At 34.8% G+C, this 21,139-nt stretch overlaps 1 protein-coding gene across 4 annotated transcripts in view; it reads left to right on the top strand.

Moving 5' to 3' along the window:
• Positions 1 to 21,139, top strand: part of CPEB2 (cytoplasmic polyadenylation element binding protein 2) — a 52,918-nt gene that overhangs the window by 13,970 nt on the left and 17,809 nt on the right. For 3 of the 4 annotated variants that reach the window (XM_057374444.1, XM_057374446.1, XM_057374447.1), the window contains 5 exons: positions 864 to 954; positions 9,020 to 9,070; positions 15,557 to 15,580; positions 19,035 to 19,205; positions 20,756 to 20,845. In XM_057374444.1, the coding sequence (XP_057230427.1) occupies positions 864 to 954; positions 9,020 to 9,070; positions 15,557 to 15,580; positions 19,035 to 19,205; positions 20,756 to 20,845 (427 nt within the window). The remainder of the gene's footprint in view (positions 1 to 863; positions 955 to 9,019; positions 9,071 to 15,556; positions 15,581 to 19,034; positions 19,206 to 20,755; positions 20,846 to 21,139) is intronic. The other variant, XM_057374445.1, reaches the window with a different exon arrangement.

The following is a 21,139-nucleotide window of genomic DNA, read 5'->3' as shown; positions in this document are numbered from 1 at the left end:
TATAAAGGTATCCCAGAAACACAARGAATTTAGAAGTCATCTTTCTTCTCTCTCTGTAACTTGGGTGTATTGGCAAACATGGGGAGAATATGTCTTGGGTAAAACCAAATCAATGAAAACATTTATAGTTCATTGCAATAACTTTTATTACCATCAGTAAAAATATTTGTAAAAACAGTTTGATAACTTCTTAATATTCATGTGCAAAAGAAATTGTCCTCTGTAAGGCTGATAATCTATTAGTGAGAATTGTGACATTTCTTTTTCATAGTTTAGCTTTGATATTCCACCCTTTACCCATTAAGTGCTGGGTAACTTAAGTGCTTTGTAACTAAAGTCTTGTATGCAAAGGCCCTAAAGYCAGCAAGCCTCAGCAGGGGCGGGCGTCCCATGCCAGGCACTCGGCCCAGCACCAAAAACCTGTTCTCTTTTATGTAACTTGACTGTCTTTCTTGTCCTTACTAGTAGGAGYTACTATTTACTCTAGTTCTCCACCTTACTCACTATTTAACTTGTGCATGAAATGTCATTGAAATCTTACAGGCACTAGTGTCCTTCATTAATCAGCCTAATGCATAACTGTGCTGTGGATCATTAGAACTGAATCAAATAGTTCTGAAGGAAACAGGCAGTCACAGGCTGTCAGATGCATACACAGGAGAATTCTTCACACTGCATCTCTAGTATTATATTTGGATGGTTTTAAAATTACTTTTAATAAAATCAGATCTTACTTTGTATCATTGTCAGTCTCGAGTGTCTGATTGTTCAGCTTTTAGAAGGAACCTGTGTTTTTCTTTCAAGCTTTTTGTTAAAAAATACAGAATTTGTATTCCAATACTAAGGCTTTTGTTTTCTTTTAGGATCGAAATAGAATGTATGACAGTCTGAATATGCACTCTTTGGAAAACTCCCTTATTGACATTATGAGAGCAGAGCATGATCCGCTTAAAGGTATGTTATTAAGCTAAATGAAGAAAAAAGGGTCATCCATTCTGCATATTGCAATTAATACAGATTGCTAATTCAGATTCTAGGTTCATATTAAAATGACAAATTAATTCTTTTTTTCACTCATATGAAAAGTCAATCTTAAGGTGTCTTTAACTGAAAACATTGTTACACAGTTATTTARAACAAACCACCCCCAGTGTTGCCAGTTAATTTTCCCTTTCTCTGCAGTGGAAGCAGAAAAGGAAACTCATTCCATTCATAAAATCAGGTTTTGTCCTTTTAAATAKTTTTTCAAATCTTTTGGAGGACACTAATGCATCCAATCTGAATAAGTCCAGAAATAAAGTTGGCTTTAGAATGCTGGTTCCTCTTACCCTTCTGGGCTCTATTAAATCATTTGGCCACAGCAGTAAGCATAGTGTATGTGGATTTTGATTCTAACTCCTCTGTTCRTTGTACATTAACTCACTCTTATGAATTCTGTTTTTCCATACTTTCTTATGTAGCATTTACTACTGAACATCGGGGTAGGGAACCATTTTACTCAGACTGGTAACAACAGCAACAGTAACAAAYGTTACTTCATTTGTCGTGTTCTAATTAGACTAACACAATCTAATTTTAAAATTAACCAAGACTTCAGGCTTGCCTTGTAGAAATTAAATCTCTGTATTGAAGCAATTGAAAAGATAAAACAGTCAATTTTTTATTTTTACAGCATTATATGCTCCCATCCATTCTCCATTTTTAGAGTCTTCTGTACTTACTTTACAGAGCATATAAGGGCCTGTTGTTCCCCTAGTTTGAAGGGCACCTTACTAGTCTGCTCCTGATTTGCTTAAGATCTGTGTAATCAGTTGGAAGACTTGTAGCATTCAGATAGCATTTAATAGTACTTTAAGATTTACAGTACTTAACCGAAAGTATGGAGTTKTTTTCCCAAACTGAAAATCTCTACAACTTATCTCAAAGTATGTAGCATTTACTTAAACAGTTAATTTTCCTCCACTTTAAAGTAAGTGGAAGCCAAAATCAAGTTTTGTTGTGTTTTTAAATCTGATCYCTTCTTTCTTACTGTCTAGAGAGAATTAATTCCAGTTTTAGCAATTTTGTCATTTAAGTCCATTATTAAATTCAGTTTCTGTCTATTCCACATGTTTGCAAAACATCATTAACTCAAAAGGTTTGAAACATCTGAACAGCTAGCCCAGTGGTAACTGCTGTGAGCAAAAAGCCTGTGTATCTCATCAAAGATGAAGTGAGCAGGTGTATCATTCCTGTAACAGAGCATTCTTGCTTCTGTTTGCTGCACTCAGGTGCTGACTAATACTTCTTTCCCTGTCTGAAAGCTACTGTTAGGCATAAAGCTAGAGAATGCAGGTTTTTTATTGCAATATTCTGCCATTGGCACCTCTCACATTTCTGAAAATGAAACCCAGTCTGTTTCTTCTTTCTGTGCACGCTGACATGACAAATGGAAGTGGTGGCTCGATTCCCTTTGCCATCTCACTGTTTTAATTTTGGCTCTATAGTGCAGAAGAGATTTCAGAGGCACAACGAGCCACAGAAAATACCAAAAATGTTCATTTTTATTCACCTCTTCATATTTCATTATGTTACAATAGATGAAAATGACGTATTTCCAATCATAATTTTCCAAGGACAGTAAGATGGACAAAGCTTTAAGATTTTAAAGTTAATTTGGTTCATACATAGATACCTTGAAAAACTCAGTAGTTTCCATCTGTGCTTTCTAGGGACATGAGTATATGGTGTCAGTCTACAGTTAAGAGATTTTTTTAACAGTTTTACCATCATGTTCTTGCAGTGAAAATTCTGCTAAGTTTTATGTTTGAACTAAAACAGATGGAAGCCATAGATAGTGACGAACTCAAAAGAAACCATTTTTCTGTTTGAGTGCCAGAGAACAATGCACATGCCAACAGAATTTAAATAGAGTAATTGTGTGCTGCTATTTAAGTTGATTGGATAAGATATTTTTTCTCTGTGGATGTGATTTCAGCTGAAACAGCTACATTATTAACAGTATGGCACAAGTAATGTTCCTTACGGAATGAAAATGGGAGGAAGAGGCCTCATGCCCATAGCATTTTAGTTCTTCTCTACTGTCTTCWGTTTTTTTGCCATTATTTAGCATTTCTGTAATTTCTGAGCAACTTTACCTTTTTTTTTTCCCCCTGCCAACCATGAAACTCTAATTTGGTTATATAAGTCCCTATGACTTTTCACCACAGAAAATCTAACATTTATTTAGGACTCCTTTGTAGTTGCTTGTCAAAGGCACAGGATTAAGATGATGATGATTATTATTATTATTATTTGTTGCTCTTATTATTATATAACACATTTTGTTGCAACTAAAGAATATTTTGTAACGAGAGAATATTTTTGTGTTTAATTAAATCTAAGCACACTAAAACAATGCATCTTTTATATCTGATCACAGCAGTAAAATGAAAGTCCCTGGAATTTTAAGCACGTGTTTCAGATTTAGCTGCTTACAATATCTGGAGTATGACTAAGCATCTTGTCTCATATTTTGCACAATGCAGAACAKACAGTCTGTGTACTAGCTCATAGCTTTAAGTTTTGCATGTCAAGATCCATTTTAAGAGCAAGTCAAATTTCACCACTTTGGCTTTCATGAACTTGAAAAAAAATATTTCAAATAYGATTCACTGAAAGCTAAGTTTATGCCTGCCAGAAAATTGTTTATAAATGACTAGTTTTGGCTTCACTTAGACCAAGCTTCATCATAACAGACATGATCAAAAGAAAAGTAATTTTTAGCTTTTGATAAGATATTTTCAGGGTAGTGTAATAAGCAGAAGATGTTTGACTTCACTAGTCATTGCTGCAGAAATAGTCAGAAATAGTGGTCATATTAAAACTAATCTTTCCTGTGCATTTCTTGAAATGCATTTCTTCTCAAGACGTCAAGTAATGTTTAAGATTACCCCATCCATTCAATTCCAGTGAAACATAAACTGAAGTTAAATTAATTAATTTTTATATCATTGTTCTTAAATACCTTTTTTTATTCTCCTAATAGTCTCTAAAACAATTCTGAGAGAATAATTAAAATACTGAAGACCTGATATATGTAGGTATTACTAGTGGAACTCTTCAGACATACCACTTGTGTACTTGCTTTTCTTTTTTCCCCTTCTCCCCCAAATATCAATGCATTTTGTTGTCAAGAAGAAAGAAAGTCAATGCATTTGGGCTGAAACAGATTATGGAGAAAGCTTAGAAACAGTGGTTATATTTTGCATGCAATATCTATTGGTGCTGAGGAGACAGTGATTTAATGGAATTTATTGTCTGCCTTTTTAAACACCTTTCTAGTAAAGACTGTGGTACAGAGAACATTTTCTTTCTTTGCATATGGAAAGTTTTGCTTTCAAAGGCATTTGTTTTATATTTTATATTGTATTATGGAGCTCTAAAATTTAAAGCTGCAGCTTCTTCCTAGAGTAATTCAAATTACGCTCAGAAAAGTTTCTGAGGCTAAAAAAATATGGAGGAAAAAATTCACTCCCTAGTCACATGAAAAGCTTTGAAATTGTACATGCTGATTGTTTCTTCCTTCTGATAAAAGAACATATTTAAGACTGAGAGACAGATTTGTCTAAATAGATAGACTATCACAGGCAACCTATTTGGCCTCGTTCTGCTTGCATAATTCATRCACAGGCATTGGAAAATGCAGTCTCTAGGCTTTCTGTAACTAGGTGTTGTCCAAACATGGGTTTGTGCTGTTGTCTTAACTACACTGATTCCAAAAAACTGCTTTCTGAAACTGCTGTAATCCTCAGCCGTTCGTTCTTGCTGGGAAAAGCTTGACTTGGAAGCTTTTTTTTTTTTTTCTTCTAGTCAGGAGATCTCTTGAGAAAAAGGAAATAGGGTAAGGAATTTTTGGCTCTTCATACAAAAAATTAGGACACATGTTAGAAAGGGGGGGAGGAGGCATGAAGTACCAAACTTGTGAGTCTGTCAGTCAGTAATGTTTTAAGCCATCATGTTTTAATATATGGGGAATCCTCCAATAGTTTAGTTAAATARGAATATAAAGTATGCATTTATAAAAAGAGATGTGAATTTACCTTAAAATGAAAAGTGAGCAAGCACAACTGCCTCTATGTTCTGAGGAGACGTTTACAAAAATTTAAATTTCCATTGCCCAGATCAGTAACATGAGATTACAGAAATGTAGCTAAAACTAGGTGTGTTACTCTTTCCTCATGGTTTGGATTAGCAAGACTTTTAATTGGATTTAGTAGATAAACTGGCCCACCAAAATATATTTGAAGCTTTTTATTTTTTTTTTTCTGTCTTTACAGAAGAATGCATTGAGAAATACACACCAGGCAGGCAGTTCTGTTAATATTAATTACATTTCGATAAGGAAGAGAAGGCTRGGTTTGACAGAAGTCTAGTTGCATAAGACGTGTCAGGCATACCTGCTTCTTAGCAATGCTAGTTTCAATTTAGCCATGAGAATTATTAATTAGCAGTTACATGATGAAGTTGCAAGTTCAGGTTTGCATAGAGAAAATTTCAGTAATATGATGATCTTTCTGATACAGAGTGGCAATATTAGGCATTGTATTTGTGTTCCAGATAGCAGCAGGTTACAAATTTTTGATTCTGTAGACAAGTTTTATAGAGAGGTAGTGAATTAATTGCTTTCCATTTTCCAGGAATGGACTTAGTCTATTATTTCAATAYTATATATTCTCTAACTAATTTTTAATTGATTTTAAACTACATCATTATTATTAAAACTACTTTTTAAAGTAGTTAGAGGTCACTGGAAATGCTGGAAGACCATTGAATGGATTATACRGTTCTAGATTACTGACATTGAAGCAGGATGGGATTTGTGCCTTGTTCTTAAAATGGTATCTTTTTTAATGCATCAAACAACATACAATGAAAATAGCCAGCTAGRAAGGTGTATGTGAGAAAAGCAAAGTAAATTGTTACAAGATGGTGCTCCCATCTTCTGTATGCTACATACTGATATTTTAACTGAGGTTTAATATTGTAAATGTCCATTTAACTAGAATAACCTGTTAAAAATACTGTGATCTGAGCACCGTATAAAACTGATCATGAACTCAGTTTCATGCRTGTAGTGTTCTGAATTCATTTATGTCATGAAATTCAGGTAGGCACCTTAGAAAACAGTGCATTTTACTTCAACAGATTAATCAAAAGGGCAAGAACCTAAATGAATATTACAAATAAGTAGTGGTAATTGTGTTTTTGAAAAGTAACCAAACATTCTATTTTAAAATGTTTTAAATGTTCTTTTTTAATATGTTTAAAATGATCTAAGTCCAACTACTAGACAAGGTAACAAATGCATGGGGTTTAGTTGATCAGAATGCAGTAAAGTGTTTTTTCATTGAAATAACCATGTAAATAGGACTTAGAAGTATCAATACACCAGCGTATTGAATATTGCTTTTGTTTTCCCTTCTAACCTTGAAATCATTCATTATCTGAGTTAGCAAATTCACCTRCTTAACAGTGAGAAGAGGTTTTGGGCTGCAGTGGTGGGCCCAGCTGCCTCATGCACTCCCACCCTTCCACTTAGTGAGGAGTCCTTCATTATTTCATCTTGGCATCTGTGTTTCAGATGCAGCTTATTTGTGAAGCTGTAAGGGGGAAAAGCAAAACAATGCAAAACCAGAGTTATAAACCTAGAATTTACTATTTTGTAGAAGTTTTTCTCCCAGGTGTTGACACTGGTGGACTTCTCTTTCCTGCTAGGCCTTAAATCTGACTTCTGTTTCTAAGTAATTACAGGGAAAAAACCTATCTTTTCTCTCTCTTGCTGAATATGAGAAGAGAATAAATTGAGACAGGGATGAAGACTGTCACAACAGACTCGAGGAAGTTTGAGATAATAGTGTCTCAAAATTTCTTTTGTTATTCTAGATAAATACAGCATTCTGATATGCAAGAAACAGCTCATATTTTTGCAAGTATTTCTATAGCAAGGTATATAAACATGATATGACAGTGACCTTGTGAAATTTTTGTTGTTAGGCAAATGAGTATTAGCCTTGATAGAGCAAAGAACTCAGAAGTATAGCAAAGTGATTTGTTATACACCAGTCTGAGCAAACCAGTGGCTGCTCCCAGATTGTATTTTAAGGATGCTTTTCTCCTGATTCTTTCTATATTTTACCAGCATGCTTTGCTAGAAGGGCAGAATTTTTATAGTTCTGAGAGGCATTAGATATAGCTATAGGTGTTCCATATGACTGAAAAAAGACATTAAAATTGGCCATCTTGAAGACAAGAAACAAAAACAGAGGTGTCTACCAAGGTTTTGGTTTAGTATTTTGCCTAAGGCTACTCAAAGATTCTGTAAAAGTTAGAGAAGACAGCAGAGTCCTTCTGGGTGGCATTCATCTGCCCTTCTCCAGGAACTCACCCTAGCATTTCAGTGCTCCCAAATTCAACAACAAATTGTTCTTACCAAATCTGCAGGTGCTCTGATACCATCCATTCTTACAATAAAAAAAATCTGTGGGAAGAGAAATAGTACATAGCTGTGTAAAAATATTTTTGCCACATTTCCTGTAAATTAYAAGGCTGAACAAAATTCCCTAAATTATCTTAATCTTACTATTTTGAAGCTTTACGTTTCAGAGTTTGCAATGTGTATATTTTCAAATTATTTTTTGCAGAAAATTACTGTGTTGCTTTCTTAAAGGAGCAGAGCAAAACCTAAATCCTATCATTTACAGATTTACAACAAAAAAGTTTATTTAACCCCAAAGGTGTTCCTTGGGACTCAGAACTATTTCAAGAAATTTYCAGTCTTGCTGCTAAGCTCATGGGTTTACCATCAGTAGGGGACCAAACAGAGTATGATAAGAATTGCTAGATGGCCTTAATATATAAATTCCTGATTTGGTTTTCTTTGTTTTCCCCGTGGTTTCTTTTTCTTGCAAGCCATCTGCATATATATTACCCTTTAAACCTGTGTGAGTTCTACATGCCCATTACTTCCAGACTGGGAAGTCTGGATGCCTCTACAAGCATTCCCATTTCCTTCAAAAGATTTGCATGTTAAAGTCACAGTATTTTTACATACATACATATATATATTTTTTGCCTTTGGATTATAAGCAAGCAAGTATATTTGAATAGCAAGATAGATGGCAATGCAGTTTTTTGCAAATTAAACAACACTTTTTCCAAACACAGCAGCTATTGTAAATGTCCAGGTCAGTGTGCACTACTGGTATGTTTGCAGCTTCCTGTAAACAGAAAAAATCTCCKTTAATAAAAAGGAATTTGTAGTAACAGACACTTCAGCTGTGCATTTTAAACCATTCATTTAACTACTGAAATACAACATGCCACCAGTGTAGTAAAATGCAGATCTGGAAAAATTTTAATCTCAGGATATAAGGTTCTCACATAATTTTTTATTCAGTTTACAATGCTGAAAATGTTATCTATAATAGCCTTTAATTTTGTTGGTTCTGTAGATAAACAAGTACTCTCATTTTTCTAGACTTAGTGAACGATATTACATACCAGGCTTATATGAAATACACCAAGATGCAGTCATAAATCAGTTAATAACATTTTCATGCCTGAATTCCTATTAACATGATTTTTCTTAAATTGATTCAGTAGAGAAGCACTAAAGTGTAGAAATGCCACTCTGTTAAGCAATGTGCATAGTGCAGTTATTCACAGTCACTGTGAAAGAGAAGACTAAAGCAGTCAGCACTATTTCTGGGTGTCATGAAACAAAAAGTGGCTTTATCCTATTGGAGCTGATCCCAAAGTACACTGCAGATCTTATGACCAGAGAATTAAGGTTAAGAAGTCTGTTCTTGTCAGCTTTAACTTGGGTCAAGGGTATTGTTGGTTAATGTGCTTGGAGTTAAATATTAGCTCTTTATTTCCCTTAGGCAAATTCTAAGCAGTGATTTTTCTTTATTTTTTCTAGCATAATAGCTAAAATCTCTGCATTTGTTTTGTTCGTCGGTTTTTGTTTTATTTTAAGGTCGCTTGAGTTATCCACATCCGGGGACTGACAATCTTCTGATGTTAAATGGTAAGTTCTAATCTTTTAACAGTTTCTAATTATCTCTAGCTTAGCTTAAAGCTGACATGTTGGTATAAAATTATACTATTATATTCTGTTACTGAATTACTTGCCTCTAGTCTCCAATACTGATGGGACTGTTGCCATTTTTCAGACTTGAATGGCAAGAGCTAATCTTGCAACAGCCTTTCATTATATCTAGCTTATTGGAAATCTGAAGTGCTCATAATGATGCAGTATTCTTTTTTGTTCTCAAGCAAACCAGGGGTACATTTTCCAAAGAACTGTAAGAAGTCTATTATACTGAAACAGGAATTAGAAAACTAAGAAGGCCAGAAACACATGTTTTTCTATCTTGGGTAAATAGTGAACTAGACACTTTCTATTTAGATTCATGTGAAATAAYGTTTTATTTTTGTTGAGGTTTTTGAAAGTGGCTTTGTCAAGCATGTGTCTAACCGTGAAATATGCTGAAGTTAGAGTTCATGTTCATGTTCCTCTCCCAGTAGGTCAAACTTCATGAACATCTGCTACTCAGTGAAGGCATGAACTTTAGCCTTTGTTCAAGGCTAAAGAAGGAAGCACAGCTTGGTAATCCATCTAAGTCAATAATAAATCAGGGGTTTTGCACACAAATGTTTTCTGCATTGAGAAAAAGTAGAGCTGTGGTGCCACAGCTTCTCTAGACATGGAAGCTGCAGTACACAAAGGAAGTACACTTTCGTTGTTTAGACTTGAGGAGTCTAAATGTTAACAGCAAAGATCTCTATCAAAAAAAATATGGTCAGAATGTGTTTTTTCAGTTTTGAAATTATGTGGAGGGTTTTGGGTTTTTTTGTTTGTTTTTTGCCTTTTTTTGTGAATTGCCTTACCCATTCTAAATGGTCACTTGCACTTGTGAATGAATACAAAATGTAAACAAATACCTGTTTTCTCTGTTGTATAACAATGAGTAAATATTTAAAATTTGAAGGAAATTAAGGTTTAACTTTATACCCAATAAAGGAAAACACTGCACAATGGACATTTGAAGAAGTAGGTCCTTTGGTATTGAATAGTTAAGATAATGGAGTATCTGGAAAAGAAAAAAATAAGTAGTCAACTATTGAAATAAAATCAGTGTTTAGCCAACACAATCGTGATTCCTCTACACTGAATATCAATGTGCTCAATGTCACAATATTTACAAAATTTAACTTTCTGTATTTAACTGCAGCTTTAAGACCTATTCTGCAAATTGGTTTGTTCAGGTGGTATATGTGCAATTGTCATTATCTACTGCTATAGAAGGAAGTATTAGATGGGAAGGTATTGAGAGAAACTAAATATTTCAATGAGCTGGGTGTAAGAAATTAGTATTTTAAATAATTTTATTATTAGTTAGAATGGTGAGTTTCTCTTTTTAGAGTTTTGCATACTAAAAAAGCACATAGGAAGTACTGTTGCCCTGTGAGGTATGTAGGAGAAAAGGTGTTTGTTGTTATTACGGACCCTAGAAAAACACACCACAGTGGTRCCAGTGTATCCTAAAACGTTACCACAAAGCTAGAACATGCACTGAAGAATATCTTGCTTTTGATGATGGTGTGATTTTTCTTGTACTTTGAAAGGTAGCACTTAGTGTGACTGCTGTCCTCTTTAAAAGCTTCAGTATTATTTTCAGCCTTCAGTAGGTGAGATAAAAATAACAGTTTGAGTATCTAAAAGGTGCTGCAACACATAATTTTTTTAAATTATGCCCTTTAGAATTTAATTGAGGTTCTTGTTGTGGGCCCTCACATAGCTGTGGAGTCTGCTGTAGCTGTCTGTGCAGGCCAGTGCAGTCAGGAACACTCTTCAGAGCCCCTTCAGGCTGGCATGTCTGAACTGCAGCTTCTTACAGCTCAAGAACAGAAGCACTGGAAACAGCTTTTGGGAAGCTCCAGCTTCTCAGACTCCGCACAGCCTTTCTTGGCAAGAATTGAGGGGCTTGCTCCAAACAGGCAGTAATGAGAATTATGATTTGAACACTTGTTGGTGAAGTTGTAGACTTCAATTTCGTTCTCCACTGAGGTGGATTCAAGCCAAAGTTTCTGTCTATCCCTGTAATTGGTGCCTTGGAGGAAGAATAGGGAAAAGGAGAGTTGGTAATTCAAAGACTCTTCATTTGTCCCTTACTTTTCTCAGTCAGTACTGTAGCAGCTATGAGGAGGAGCAGGAGTACCAGACCTTCATGAAAGCAAATCACAAATATTTTTAAATATCCTTAGCYCATTTATGTGTGCACTAATACTTAACATGATCCTCTCTGGATTTTAGTTGGATTAATTTTAGTGAACTGGTATGTCTGGATCTCARTGAGGTTCTGACATAAGCCAGGGTGAAATCATGCAGCCCTTTTAAGACAAGCACTTCTAGATAAAAACTTATTTTTAGGTAGTTTTTCCACTTCTTAAATGATAGATCTTTTCAGACTCCTTTAAAGTGTACTTACTGAATTGTACCTAATACTAATATTACAGTTTGCATTATTTAAATTAATGAAATGAATCAAAGGAAACCTGATTTATGTGTTTTAATAAAATATATATTATAATTATATATGTGTTTCAGCTTAAACTGTAAAAAAAACCATGCATTTTTAATGACTGTTATCTCTCAAAAGTCAAAAAAAGATACTTAGGAATGGGTTTTCCTGAGTACATCATTGTCAGCCTAGAGGGAACATTTTTGAAGAAAGTAATTATTCAAGAGTCAAATTTATTGGGATGTAGGTTATTTCCCCTTCACAAGGTTCTTCCACCTTCTAAAGTTTCAATGCATTGAATTTTTTCAATGGCTGTTGAAACATAATTCACCATTTGATTAGTTTAGCAAGGAARTATTAGACTTCCTAGAGATACTGAGATACTCTAACTGGTTGTTATTCTAAAGAAAGCTGTTTCACTTCAAAGAGAAATCACTAAACTTCCTATACAGGAATTGTTAAATGTGTTACTGTAGTCTTTTAGGCGTGCCAAGGTTGAATGGCTATAATGTGTTTCAGCCTTAAAATCTGTAAATATATCTAAAGAAATCTAAGTAGAATTTGGGCACACAAATCCAATAGAATAAAATGGGAATTATGCACCTACCTCCTTTAGTCTAAACTCTTGGGAAATTATTGCTATAATTGCTTATGGAACTCTTTAAATTACAATTATTAATGAAAAAGACTTCAWCACATTTCTGTCACTATTTGATCACTAAATTGGAAGGTTAGTGACAAATAGTATTTTATCTTTCAATAAACTTCACAGTTACCTTTGTAGGAAATTTGCCTGGTAGTTTTTCCTGTTATACAACATAATGCTTTTAATTTAGCTCAGTCATTCAGTTGAGTTACTTCAATATGTGTACATTTGATCTCTGGTATGTATTTGAAATATGTGTCTGAATGAAATGAAATTATAATTCGCTTGTCTTTGTGGTGGCATTGCTCACATAACGTACAATTCTATTGTCTTGATGCTAGATAATCATGCACAAAAAATGTGTTTCTGTCTTATATCTCAGAGCTGATTTATGTTGCAGAAAGGGGGATATTAATTTTTCTGATTAGTGTAATCTATATTAGTATGCAATTTCAGGGATATAGAAAAAGAAGGTCTTAGGCTAAAAGGGAATGTCTTTGTTGTATATGCAGCACTCTTTAATTTTGGAAGGTTCCAATGTTAATGGATTTCATTTTTATTGGGCATCATTATACTTCTTGTATGTGTTGCCTAATTTATATTTGCTAGACTAAAAGCGTCTTTTGTRCTTTCTCACTCATGTGAAATCTTTSCAAGTTATCAGCTAATTAAAATATCCAGCTTTATAAACTAAAAGACAAATTTCTGTATGACTTACGATTTGAACAAGTTAAGGAAAACATTTTAATCTCYTTTTTTGCTGCTGTAAATCAATTATTTGTCTACARTGTCTGGCCTTTTGCAAAAGAGCTGTCTTCCCTGCAGTTGTTTATCTATAAACATATACACTGATTATGTGTATGTTAAATACGTCTGTATAATTTAGATGTATAGCTAAACCTATCATTAACTACATTTATACAAGTRGCATGCTTAGTAAGCATCCATGCTCTGTAAGGTGTAAAACATTATGTGCTTMTTATTTTAATAAATACAGAAAGTCTGCCTTTTTCTAGACGCAAAGTAGCACAAAATCCCTGCCCAGCCTAGTTTGCAATCTAGATAAATTTTGGGGAAGGTTTGCCATGCAAGTAAAATAAATCATGTGACAGGTACAGTTTTTCTTCTGTTTTTCCTGATTTCATTGTTTTGCTGAAGCCACAAATACAGATAACTTTGGTACATCACTGTAATTTCCATATATATAAAATACTGCTGCATCTATCATTTTAAGTTTAATTGCAGTGGGTTTTTTTAACATTTTAATAACCCTTTTGTTTTTTTCGTAAAATTTGCTGTTGCTTATTTTTGAATGCACAAAGACTTCAGTTGTTCTGTAACAAATTTTTTTTGCATATCAGCTTGTCTTAAATATGAAAATATAAGAAAATAGGTGAGCTGATTTGTTGGTCTGAAAGGGGCAGAAGAGAAGAAAATCAGTATTCTGTCACTTGTGCCAAAAGATGCATATTAGTCTGCATCACTGTATTATCCTTTGAGAGAGAACATGGCACTGCAGACATTGCTATGGATGGGATGCACTTGAATTTTCCYGGCTTATTCTAGTTTTATTTGTGGATGGAATTTAAAAAAAAAGGCATGTGTGGGTTTGGCAAAGGCTTAGTGACGCTACTGCTAATGCTATGTGGGAGTCACTTTGGCCAGCAGTCAGAGAAGATTTGTACAGCGTGCAACACTGACATAGAACTGCGTGTCTTCTGAGGGCCTSGCTTCAGGGAGAAAATGAGTCTGAAGCTCAGCATTGGTCTCCSYAGCACCKAGTGAGAGAGCTCATTACACAGAARAATACAATATATTCTGCAGATTCTATTTTGATGTCAGAAATCTGAATGCCTTTCTACTTGATTAGATACCCAGGTCTCTTTCAAAAAGTATGTTTTTCTGTTTCAGCTTACTAGTAGAAAGTTGGAGGATCTGAAAACCTTTAAGCAAAACTGTTCTCATTAATATTAATTATTTCAGATGAGAGAATAAATCTGAAAGGAAGTTCAGTGCAAGTTGGATAGAAAGACGGTAACTGTTGTGTAAAAAATAACTGTTCTAATGGAGAAAAAACAATAAAGRTTCTTCAGAATTCCATAAGCAATCCACTGAATTTCTAGTAGGAAGGGATCAAGGTAACAAAGGAAAAAAATTATTATATCTACTATAATTTTTAAAACCCCCAATCACATAGAACGTACCAGCATATAAGTATTTCATAATACAAGAATGGAACAATGAATGACATTTATGAATCAATGATATTATGAGTCTGTATGTATTTCAGTGGTCCAGAACAACAGTTGCTTTTTAGGAGAATTGTATGTATAGATGCCTTGTAAAATCAAAACAATAATGCCAAGACACAGCAGTCTGTTCCTAATGTTGCTATGACATAATAGTTAATAGTAACATTTTTATTTGGAAACTTAACTACAATGTATAATGATTKAAGGATTTTTTCTGAGAYACTGCATCTGTGAAACAGGAATACWAAAYATTTTGTGGAAACGTAGCTAAGAAATTACACACAGCTCAATAGTTTCTGTATTAGTAATCTGACTATTTTTAGTTTTTTAGCCTTCAGGCAGAGAAGCAATCAGTATGGTCTTCTGAACTGTAGCTACAAGTATGATCTCTTTAAGAATCTTGCAAAACTCAAAAGTTAGGAAAATCTTGGATTTACTTGCAGTCTGTGTGAAATTGTTGCTTTGCCTTTGTGCACTGTTTTTGATACAATGCTGTTTCTTGTGACTTGTGCCCTGATTTCGTTTGCTACCACAAGGCATCTTTTGTTTCAAACAAAACCTTGCGGTTAATTTTCTGCTAGGTCTTTTCATGAAAAAGGAAGGTCACAGCTTACAGCATTTGCATTGTCACTGCAAAGGACTGTACAGACTGTTCCATGGACCAGGATGTTTCTGTGGTTAATTTAACACTTGCTTACCGCTTTTTACAGTAATATTTGCCTTTTTACAAATTCTATACCCTRTGTGTGTTATTTAGGCACTTGTATAAGATGCAAATCACGTTTTGAGGATGAATTGCAAAGTTCCCRTAATTAATTCATTCATAATTAATATGAAGATCAAGTTTAAAGACGTTGAAATATTTGAAAGAATGTTYTTTACAGCTGGTGCTTATGCCAATTTAATAGTAAAATAATGTTGTATTTATGTGARAGTTTAATTCATTCTCATCTACAATTATCAGTACCAAGTACAGATGCAGATTTTTACTTACTTCTTACCCACATGGTTCTTTGTATCTTAAATATTTTAGTATGTGGGCATGATACAGTTATTTGACATTTTACAATTTGTCCTTTGTTTGCATGCAGCRAGGAGTTATGGGCGAAGACGAGGTAATTCACTTATGTTTGTTACAGTTCAATTAATTCTGATCTGTTACTGATCATTATGATTAATTAATCCAGATTGTTGATTATAATTGCTTCTCTGCATGTTGTCKTAGTTTGGGGAAGATGGAGGGTGTAAGGGAAGGAAGAGTACAGTCTGGATTGTTGTGATCATTGATCCCTTAGAGTTTGAATTGCAAATCCTTTAATCAGTTAAAAACTGCAGTTCTAATCGTAATTTAGTTTATGCTAGTGGCTATTGCCTACAGTCATTGCCCCCTTTAAAATACACAGTTTGCTAGTTGTCCTTCTAATTCATCTCCTTTTGCTTCTGTAGAAGTGGTAGTGTACACAGTAAAAACTAAAAGCCTTTCATAAACTTAGCAAGAACTCCAGTAGACTGCTCTTAGAAATAGTAAAAGCATCTTAATAATATAAGCCAATAAGTGCTCACTTAACCTTGAAAAAGCTGTACTGTTGTAACTATACGAGGATGTGACCTGAAGTTGTTATAAAGACCRTGTAAAACATGTAGAAAGAAAACACCGAGATCCTTGGTAGCTTCTGGTATTCACCACATACACATCAGTTCATGTGTTGGTCTTGATCTCTACTCTGGTTCATAACTGATTGTTAGGGAGSCATAGTCTAGAGAGGTATGGTGTTGTAGGTCATGGCCCAGTGGATGTAAAAGTACAGTCCTTTTGACAATTCCTGTCAGATTCTGTTTAGTTTTTTACTGTCTTAAAAAGAAAGAAGTGTTTAGAAGGGCTTACCCTTTTTATTCATAGTCATCAGGAGAAATGTAAAAGCAAATTACTGTTTTGCTTTTTTATCTGAGACATTTAGAAGTGAAGAGGACGGAGAAGAAWTTATTAGGAGTCATATAAACCATGTCACTCTGAAAGTGTTGATCCATTGTCCTCCATGTCATCTTAGCTCTCAGAGGAGCTACAGTGATTTGGCARAACTTTACCCACATTAAAATAAAATCAAGCTCTCTGATATCACTTCCGAAGATGTTCTGCTGGTTTTATTTGTAAAGAACATTTCTCATTCTTCTCAGATTTTAACAAGGGTCTGTGGGTAAAAATAAATTATTCTGAAGATTACTCTATCTTCCTTGTTATATACTTGTCTATATGGTAAGTTTGGAATTGTCTAAGAAGCACTTCTTATAARCTGAGCTAAATTACAGTCATTTTAGATTTAGGGTATTGGGAATAACTCTCCTATTTTAGTGGAAAGTCTTAAAATTTACATTTTGCAGGTTCCTGCAATATRGCTTATTTCTTCCATTATGCACTTCTTCCTGTCACTGTCATTATGGTAACAGCTCCATCTTTTCCATCATTCACATTAGTAATTCAGAAATACATTGTATCCCCCTTTTGTGGTTGTGCAACCAAATCTTACCACTTGTTCATATCTTTAAGATTGAGTCATTCTTGTCTTCATAACTAAAATTCATATACACATTATGCAGCTGCWACAATCTCCACAGATTCAAGCTTGCTCCTCTTAGGCCTGAATCATTGATATTGAAGAAGAATCTGCTTGCCTGCCAGCCATGTTAGCTTTGTGTCTCCCTTGCTTGCTCACCTTTCTGCCCCATTGAGCACCAGCTGCATGCTTCCACTTTCTGAGGCACTCTGCTGATGTGTTACAGACCTGTTGAATGTGTCCTTACCATTGCAGGCATCTCTTGCTYGCCACTAGTTATTCTCAAACGTGCCTATCACCAATCCTAATGGAAAGGAGGAGCCTACTACAGCTTTCTGCATTTGCTGTACTCCTCTCCATCAAATGCCTGCTGAAGACACAGATATGCCACCATAAAAATGATGTAGTTAACAGTCTTTGTTACCTGGTCATGCAGTCCTGCTTTTGATTTTGTGCTCCTCATGATATTTGATATTTTGTTGTTTTATATGGTCCTGTGCTTTCATTCAGTGTTTTTGTTGAGATACCATATCAGGGTCAATAAGGCCTTACCATAACACAGATTATGATATTTGTTGCCTATTCTCCAGTCTTGTCTTTCAAGCACCTGTTCTTCAGGTGGTCTTCTGGAAATTAAGGGCTTTCCTACTGCTCTCACCCCCAGCAGGTCAGCACTGGATCTGCTGGTGTTCCTACCAGGCTTTTCTGGCAATGTTCCCCTTTGTGGGGAGAATTAAAGCCTGCAGTATTGCACACAGTCAAGGTACTGCAGACTCAGCTGTCAGGGACCTACTGGTCTGGCCTATGGGTTTTCAGTGGGTGAATCTGGAAGAAGTTGGCTATTTAAGATGTAAAACTAGCTTGCTTCCCAACAGTGGGCTAGCTTGTGATTTGGTTTGGTTTTCTTGCTTCTTTTGGGAAAGAGGTTGAATTAATTAGTTATTTTTTAAATGAGTGGCAAACAGGAAAATGGTATTTCAGAAGAAATGGTGATGTGGACTATCTGTTTTGCTTCACGAATTCTTTCTYTTGGAGCTTTTTGCAGTTAAAAGACTGACTTCTGAATTTGAAACTGTCATTAATCTTAGTGTTGCTGACCTAAAGCAATGAAATATTGCGTATGCCAAGATGAATATYCTGGCCTTCTGAATTTTCTTTCATTTGGAGYTCTGTAAAATCTGTRAATAGGAAATAGGGAAGAAATACATGAGACAGAACTACCATATTTTCAYTTCCCTCTGCCCTTTTAATTTCTGTCTGGGTCAGATTGATTTGCAAAGTCATCCTGTGAACTTCTCAGATTTTACACTTGCTTCTCAGGGTAACAATAACTCACTGCACATTACTACATGTTAGAAACCACTACTAGGCTTCCCTCCAAGTTTGCAGTACACTGAGAATGAGAAGGATAAATCAGCAGTATGACTCAATTTTTCAAGTGTTACAATTTGCACATTTATTAAAATTCTCTTTTACTTTCTTAGAAATAAGAYCTTGTTCTTATGTTATCAGCATCAGATACCTCTTGAAGACATACCTGTTTGAAACTTGTGACCGTGATGTTTCTGTTTCCCTGTTCAATTAAAATTCAAGGGTTTTAGATATGAAGTAGTCATTCAGATGGAGGAAGTTATCAGTTTAACTTGAGGCTAAACCAAAGGCAGACTAACGAAACTCATTTAAGCAACACATAATATTCTCTCTTCATAAATCAATCCCTTTATTTAAAACAAGATCACCACTTTCCTACTGGATGCAGTAGGAAACTGAGCAGCTACCATATAATGTAGTATGAAGCATTAGAGTGATGTCAGCTTGCAATCTTGAAATTTTATTTTGAAGTTTAATACATTTTTTTCATTCTCTTAATTTTTCTTTTAACTAATGCCAACCTTTCTAATATCTTGGTATTTTCATTTTAATTTTCCAGACTGCTATTCCCCCGTTCCCTAAAATTGCATAACCATGTACTGCCACAAAATTATTTTAATGTACATTATTATCTTTTCTTTTTAAGGCCGTTCTTCCCTCTTCCCAATAGATGATGGTTTGCTGGATGATGGTCATAGTGATCAAGTTGGAGTCTTGAATTCCCCTACTTGCTATTCAGCTCATCAAAATGGAGAACGAATTGAGCGTTTTTCTCGGAAAGTGTTTGTTGGAGGTCTTCCACCAGATATTGATGAAGGTGAGATGCCTGAAAACTAAGCAGACTTGGAGGGAGAGAAAAAGAGAGGCCATGAAAAACCTGTCTGAAGTACTAAAAATAATCCATTCAGCAAAATAATGTTGTGGTGAAAAAGTCTATAACTGTATGTTCTTTATGCAAGTTGCTGGGTGTGTTGAGCTTAATATCATCTCTTTTGGTTTTGGGATGGTGCAGTTGTTTCTGATCCTGCACTTGCAGATTACAGAGTTGCATGTAATGTCTAGAGTGTGTGCTCCTGTTTATCTTGCATATTCTTTTCAGATAACATCTTAGCCCTCCTCTGTGCCTGCTTTATTCTGTATTCATAGAAAACTTGTATTCATAAACTAATTTAATATTCTATTTTACTATTACCTGAAGACCTCAGCAGTGGTATAGAAAGGTTAATGTTATTTCTGTAGAGAAATAGAGAAACTTAGGCAGAGCAAGGTCAAGTGGCTGAGCACTCTTGATACATTGAACAGAGACTGTACCACAGAAACTCTGATTGTTAAGCGATGCTTAACAATTAAATTGCTTTGTACAACAGTGCTGATTTGGAGTAATTGTGCTGTTTAATATGAGGTTTCTCCTGTGCAGATAAATGTAAATTGCGTGTTAACTTTCTAATGTAAACAGAAGTCCCTTTAGGAGGTTCTTTGTAATCCTAGAATAACATGCAAACCAAATAAGCTCRCTGTGTTTAATTAACTTTCAGACATGGAAAGACCAGATTTTGGTTCCATTTTCATTGAGGTGCTCTCCTACAAYACACTAAGGGATTTGTTTTAATACATTTCAGCACAGTTGCCTGTAATACAAATGCTAAACATAAACACGTTGAAATACATTTATTTCTTTCCTGTCTGTTTACATGCTGATGGCAGGATGTGATTGAAAGAAATTGAGTGTATTTGTGTTTGAGTTGCTGCTTTTATGTAGTTTATTTTTTTCCTCATGACCAAGGCTTTTCCAGTCAGACATGTAGGTGTGGCTGGGATAGAAAGACATCAGAGTTGTGCAAGGGGCATGGCAGATCTTGCAAGAGGATTATTTATGGTTAGAAGCACCTCTAAATAGACAATTTAAAAATTCTGTCTCTGAAACGTGCATAGTGTGTGCTGGACTGCTAGCATGTTAATTGTGGTGTTTCTTGGTATATAAATATTTACTTACAAAACTCTGAACAGTACAGCACTGAACAGTAAATGGATTTAATTGCATTCAAACCAGAGTCTGATTTGAATTTAGGGAAGTGCCACACCAGTTTTATGAATGGCTTTAGTTGCCCAGATGCTTCTGAAATGCTGCTGGTTTTAAGTAATAAAAATCGAATCTAAGATTAAAATCACCAGAAATACATTGTGTAAATATTAACACTTCAGAAAATGTGTCTATTTAAGCTTTTTTTTCTGAAACTTGTTAATTTTTATGATTTTTTTTGCCWTGAAATGTCAACCTTTGCTAGAAACAAAGGTCTTTGCTTGATAGTACTTTTTCATTGAGTTTATGTAATTTATTTTAATTGTAACTAYTGTACCTGGTTTTAGATGAAATTACTGCCAGCTTCAGACGATTTGGGCCCTTGGTGGTAGATTGGCCTCACAAAGCAGAGAGCAAGTCGTATTTTCCACCAAAAGGTAAGAGAGTTGRAAGGTTTTGACCTGTCACTGAGTGCAAATCTTGCTCTGGGAAACTGTCTCATCATTTTCTAAAGGGTATAATTTACAGTTCCTGTGAACAGTTAAATCTGTTGTTTTCAGTGCAGACTCAGATATGGTTCCTTTACATTCTGGGTCTAACACCTATTGTTTGTTACTGTGCCTGTTCAGGTCCACACTGTGTAGTTGCATGTGTCATTGATGATCAGTTCTGCGTTTGCATTTCTGTCTGGTTTCCAAAACTGAATATGTCAGATATTTTAAAACTAAATC

Source organism: Malurus melanocephalus, unplaced genomic scaffold (assembly GCF_030028575.1).
Source record: "Malurus melanocephalus ecotype Western Australia unplaced genomic scaffold, MMel_1.1 scaffold_225, whole genome shotgun sequence".
NCBI lineage: Eukaryota > Metazoa > Chordata > Aves > Passeriformes > Maluridae > Malurus > Malurus melanocephalus.
The sequence above is the reverse complement of the archived record's forward strand: the minus strand, read 5'-3'. Positions and strand labels throughout refer to the sequence as shown.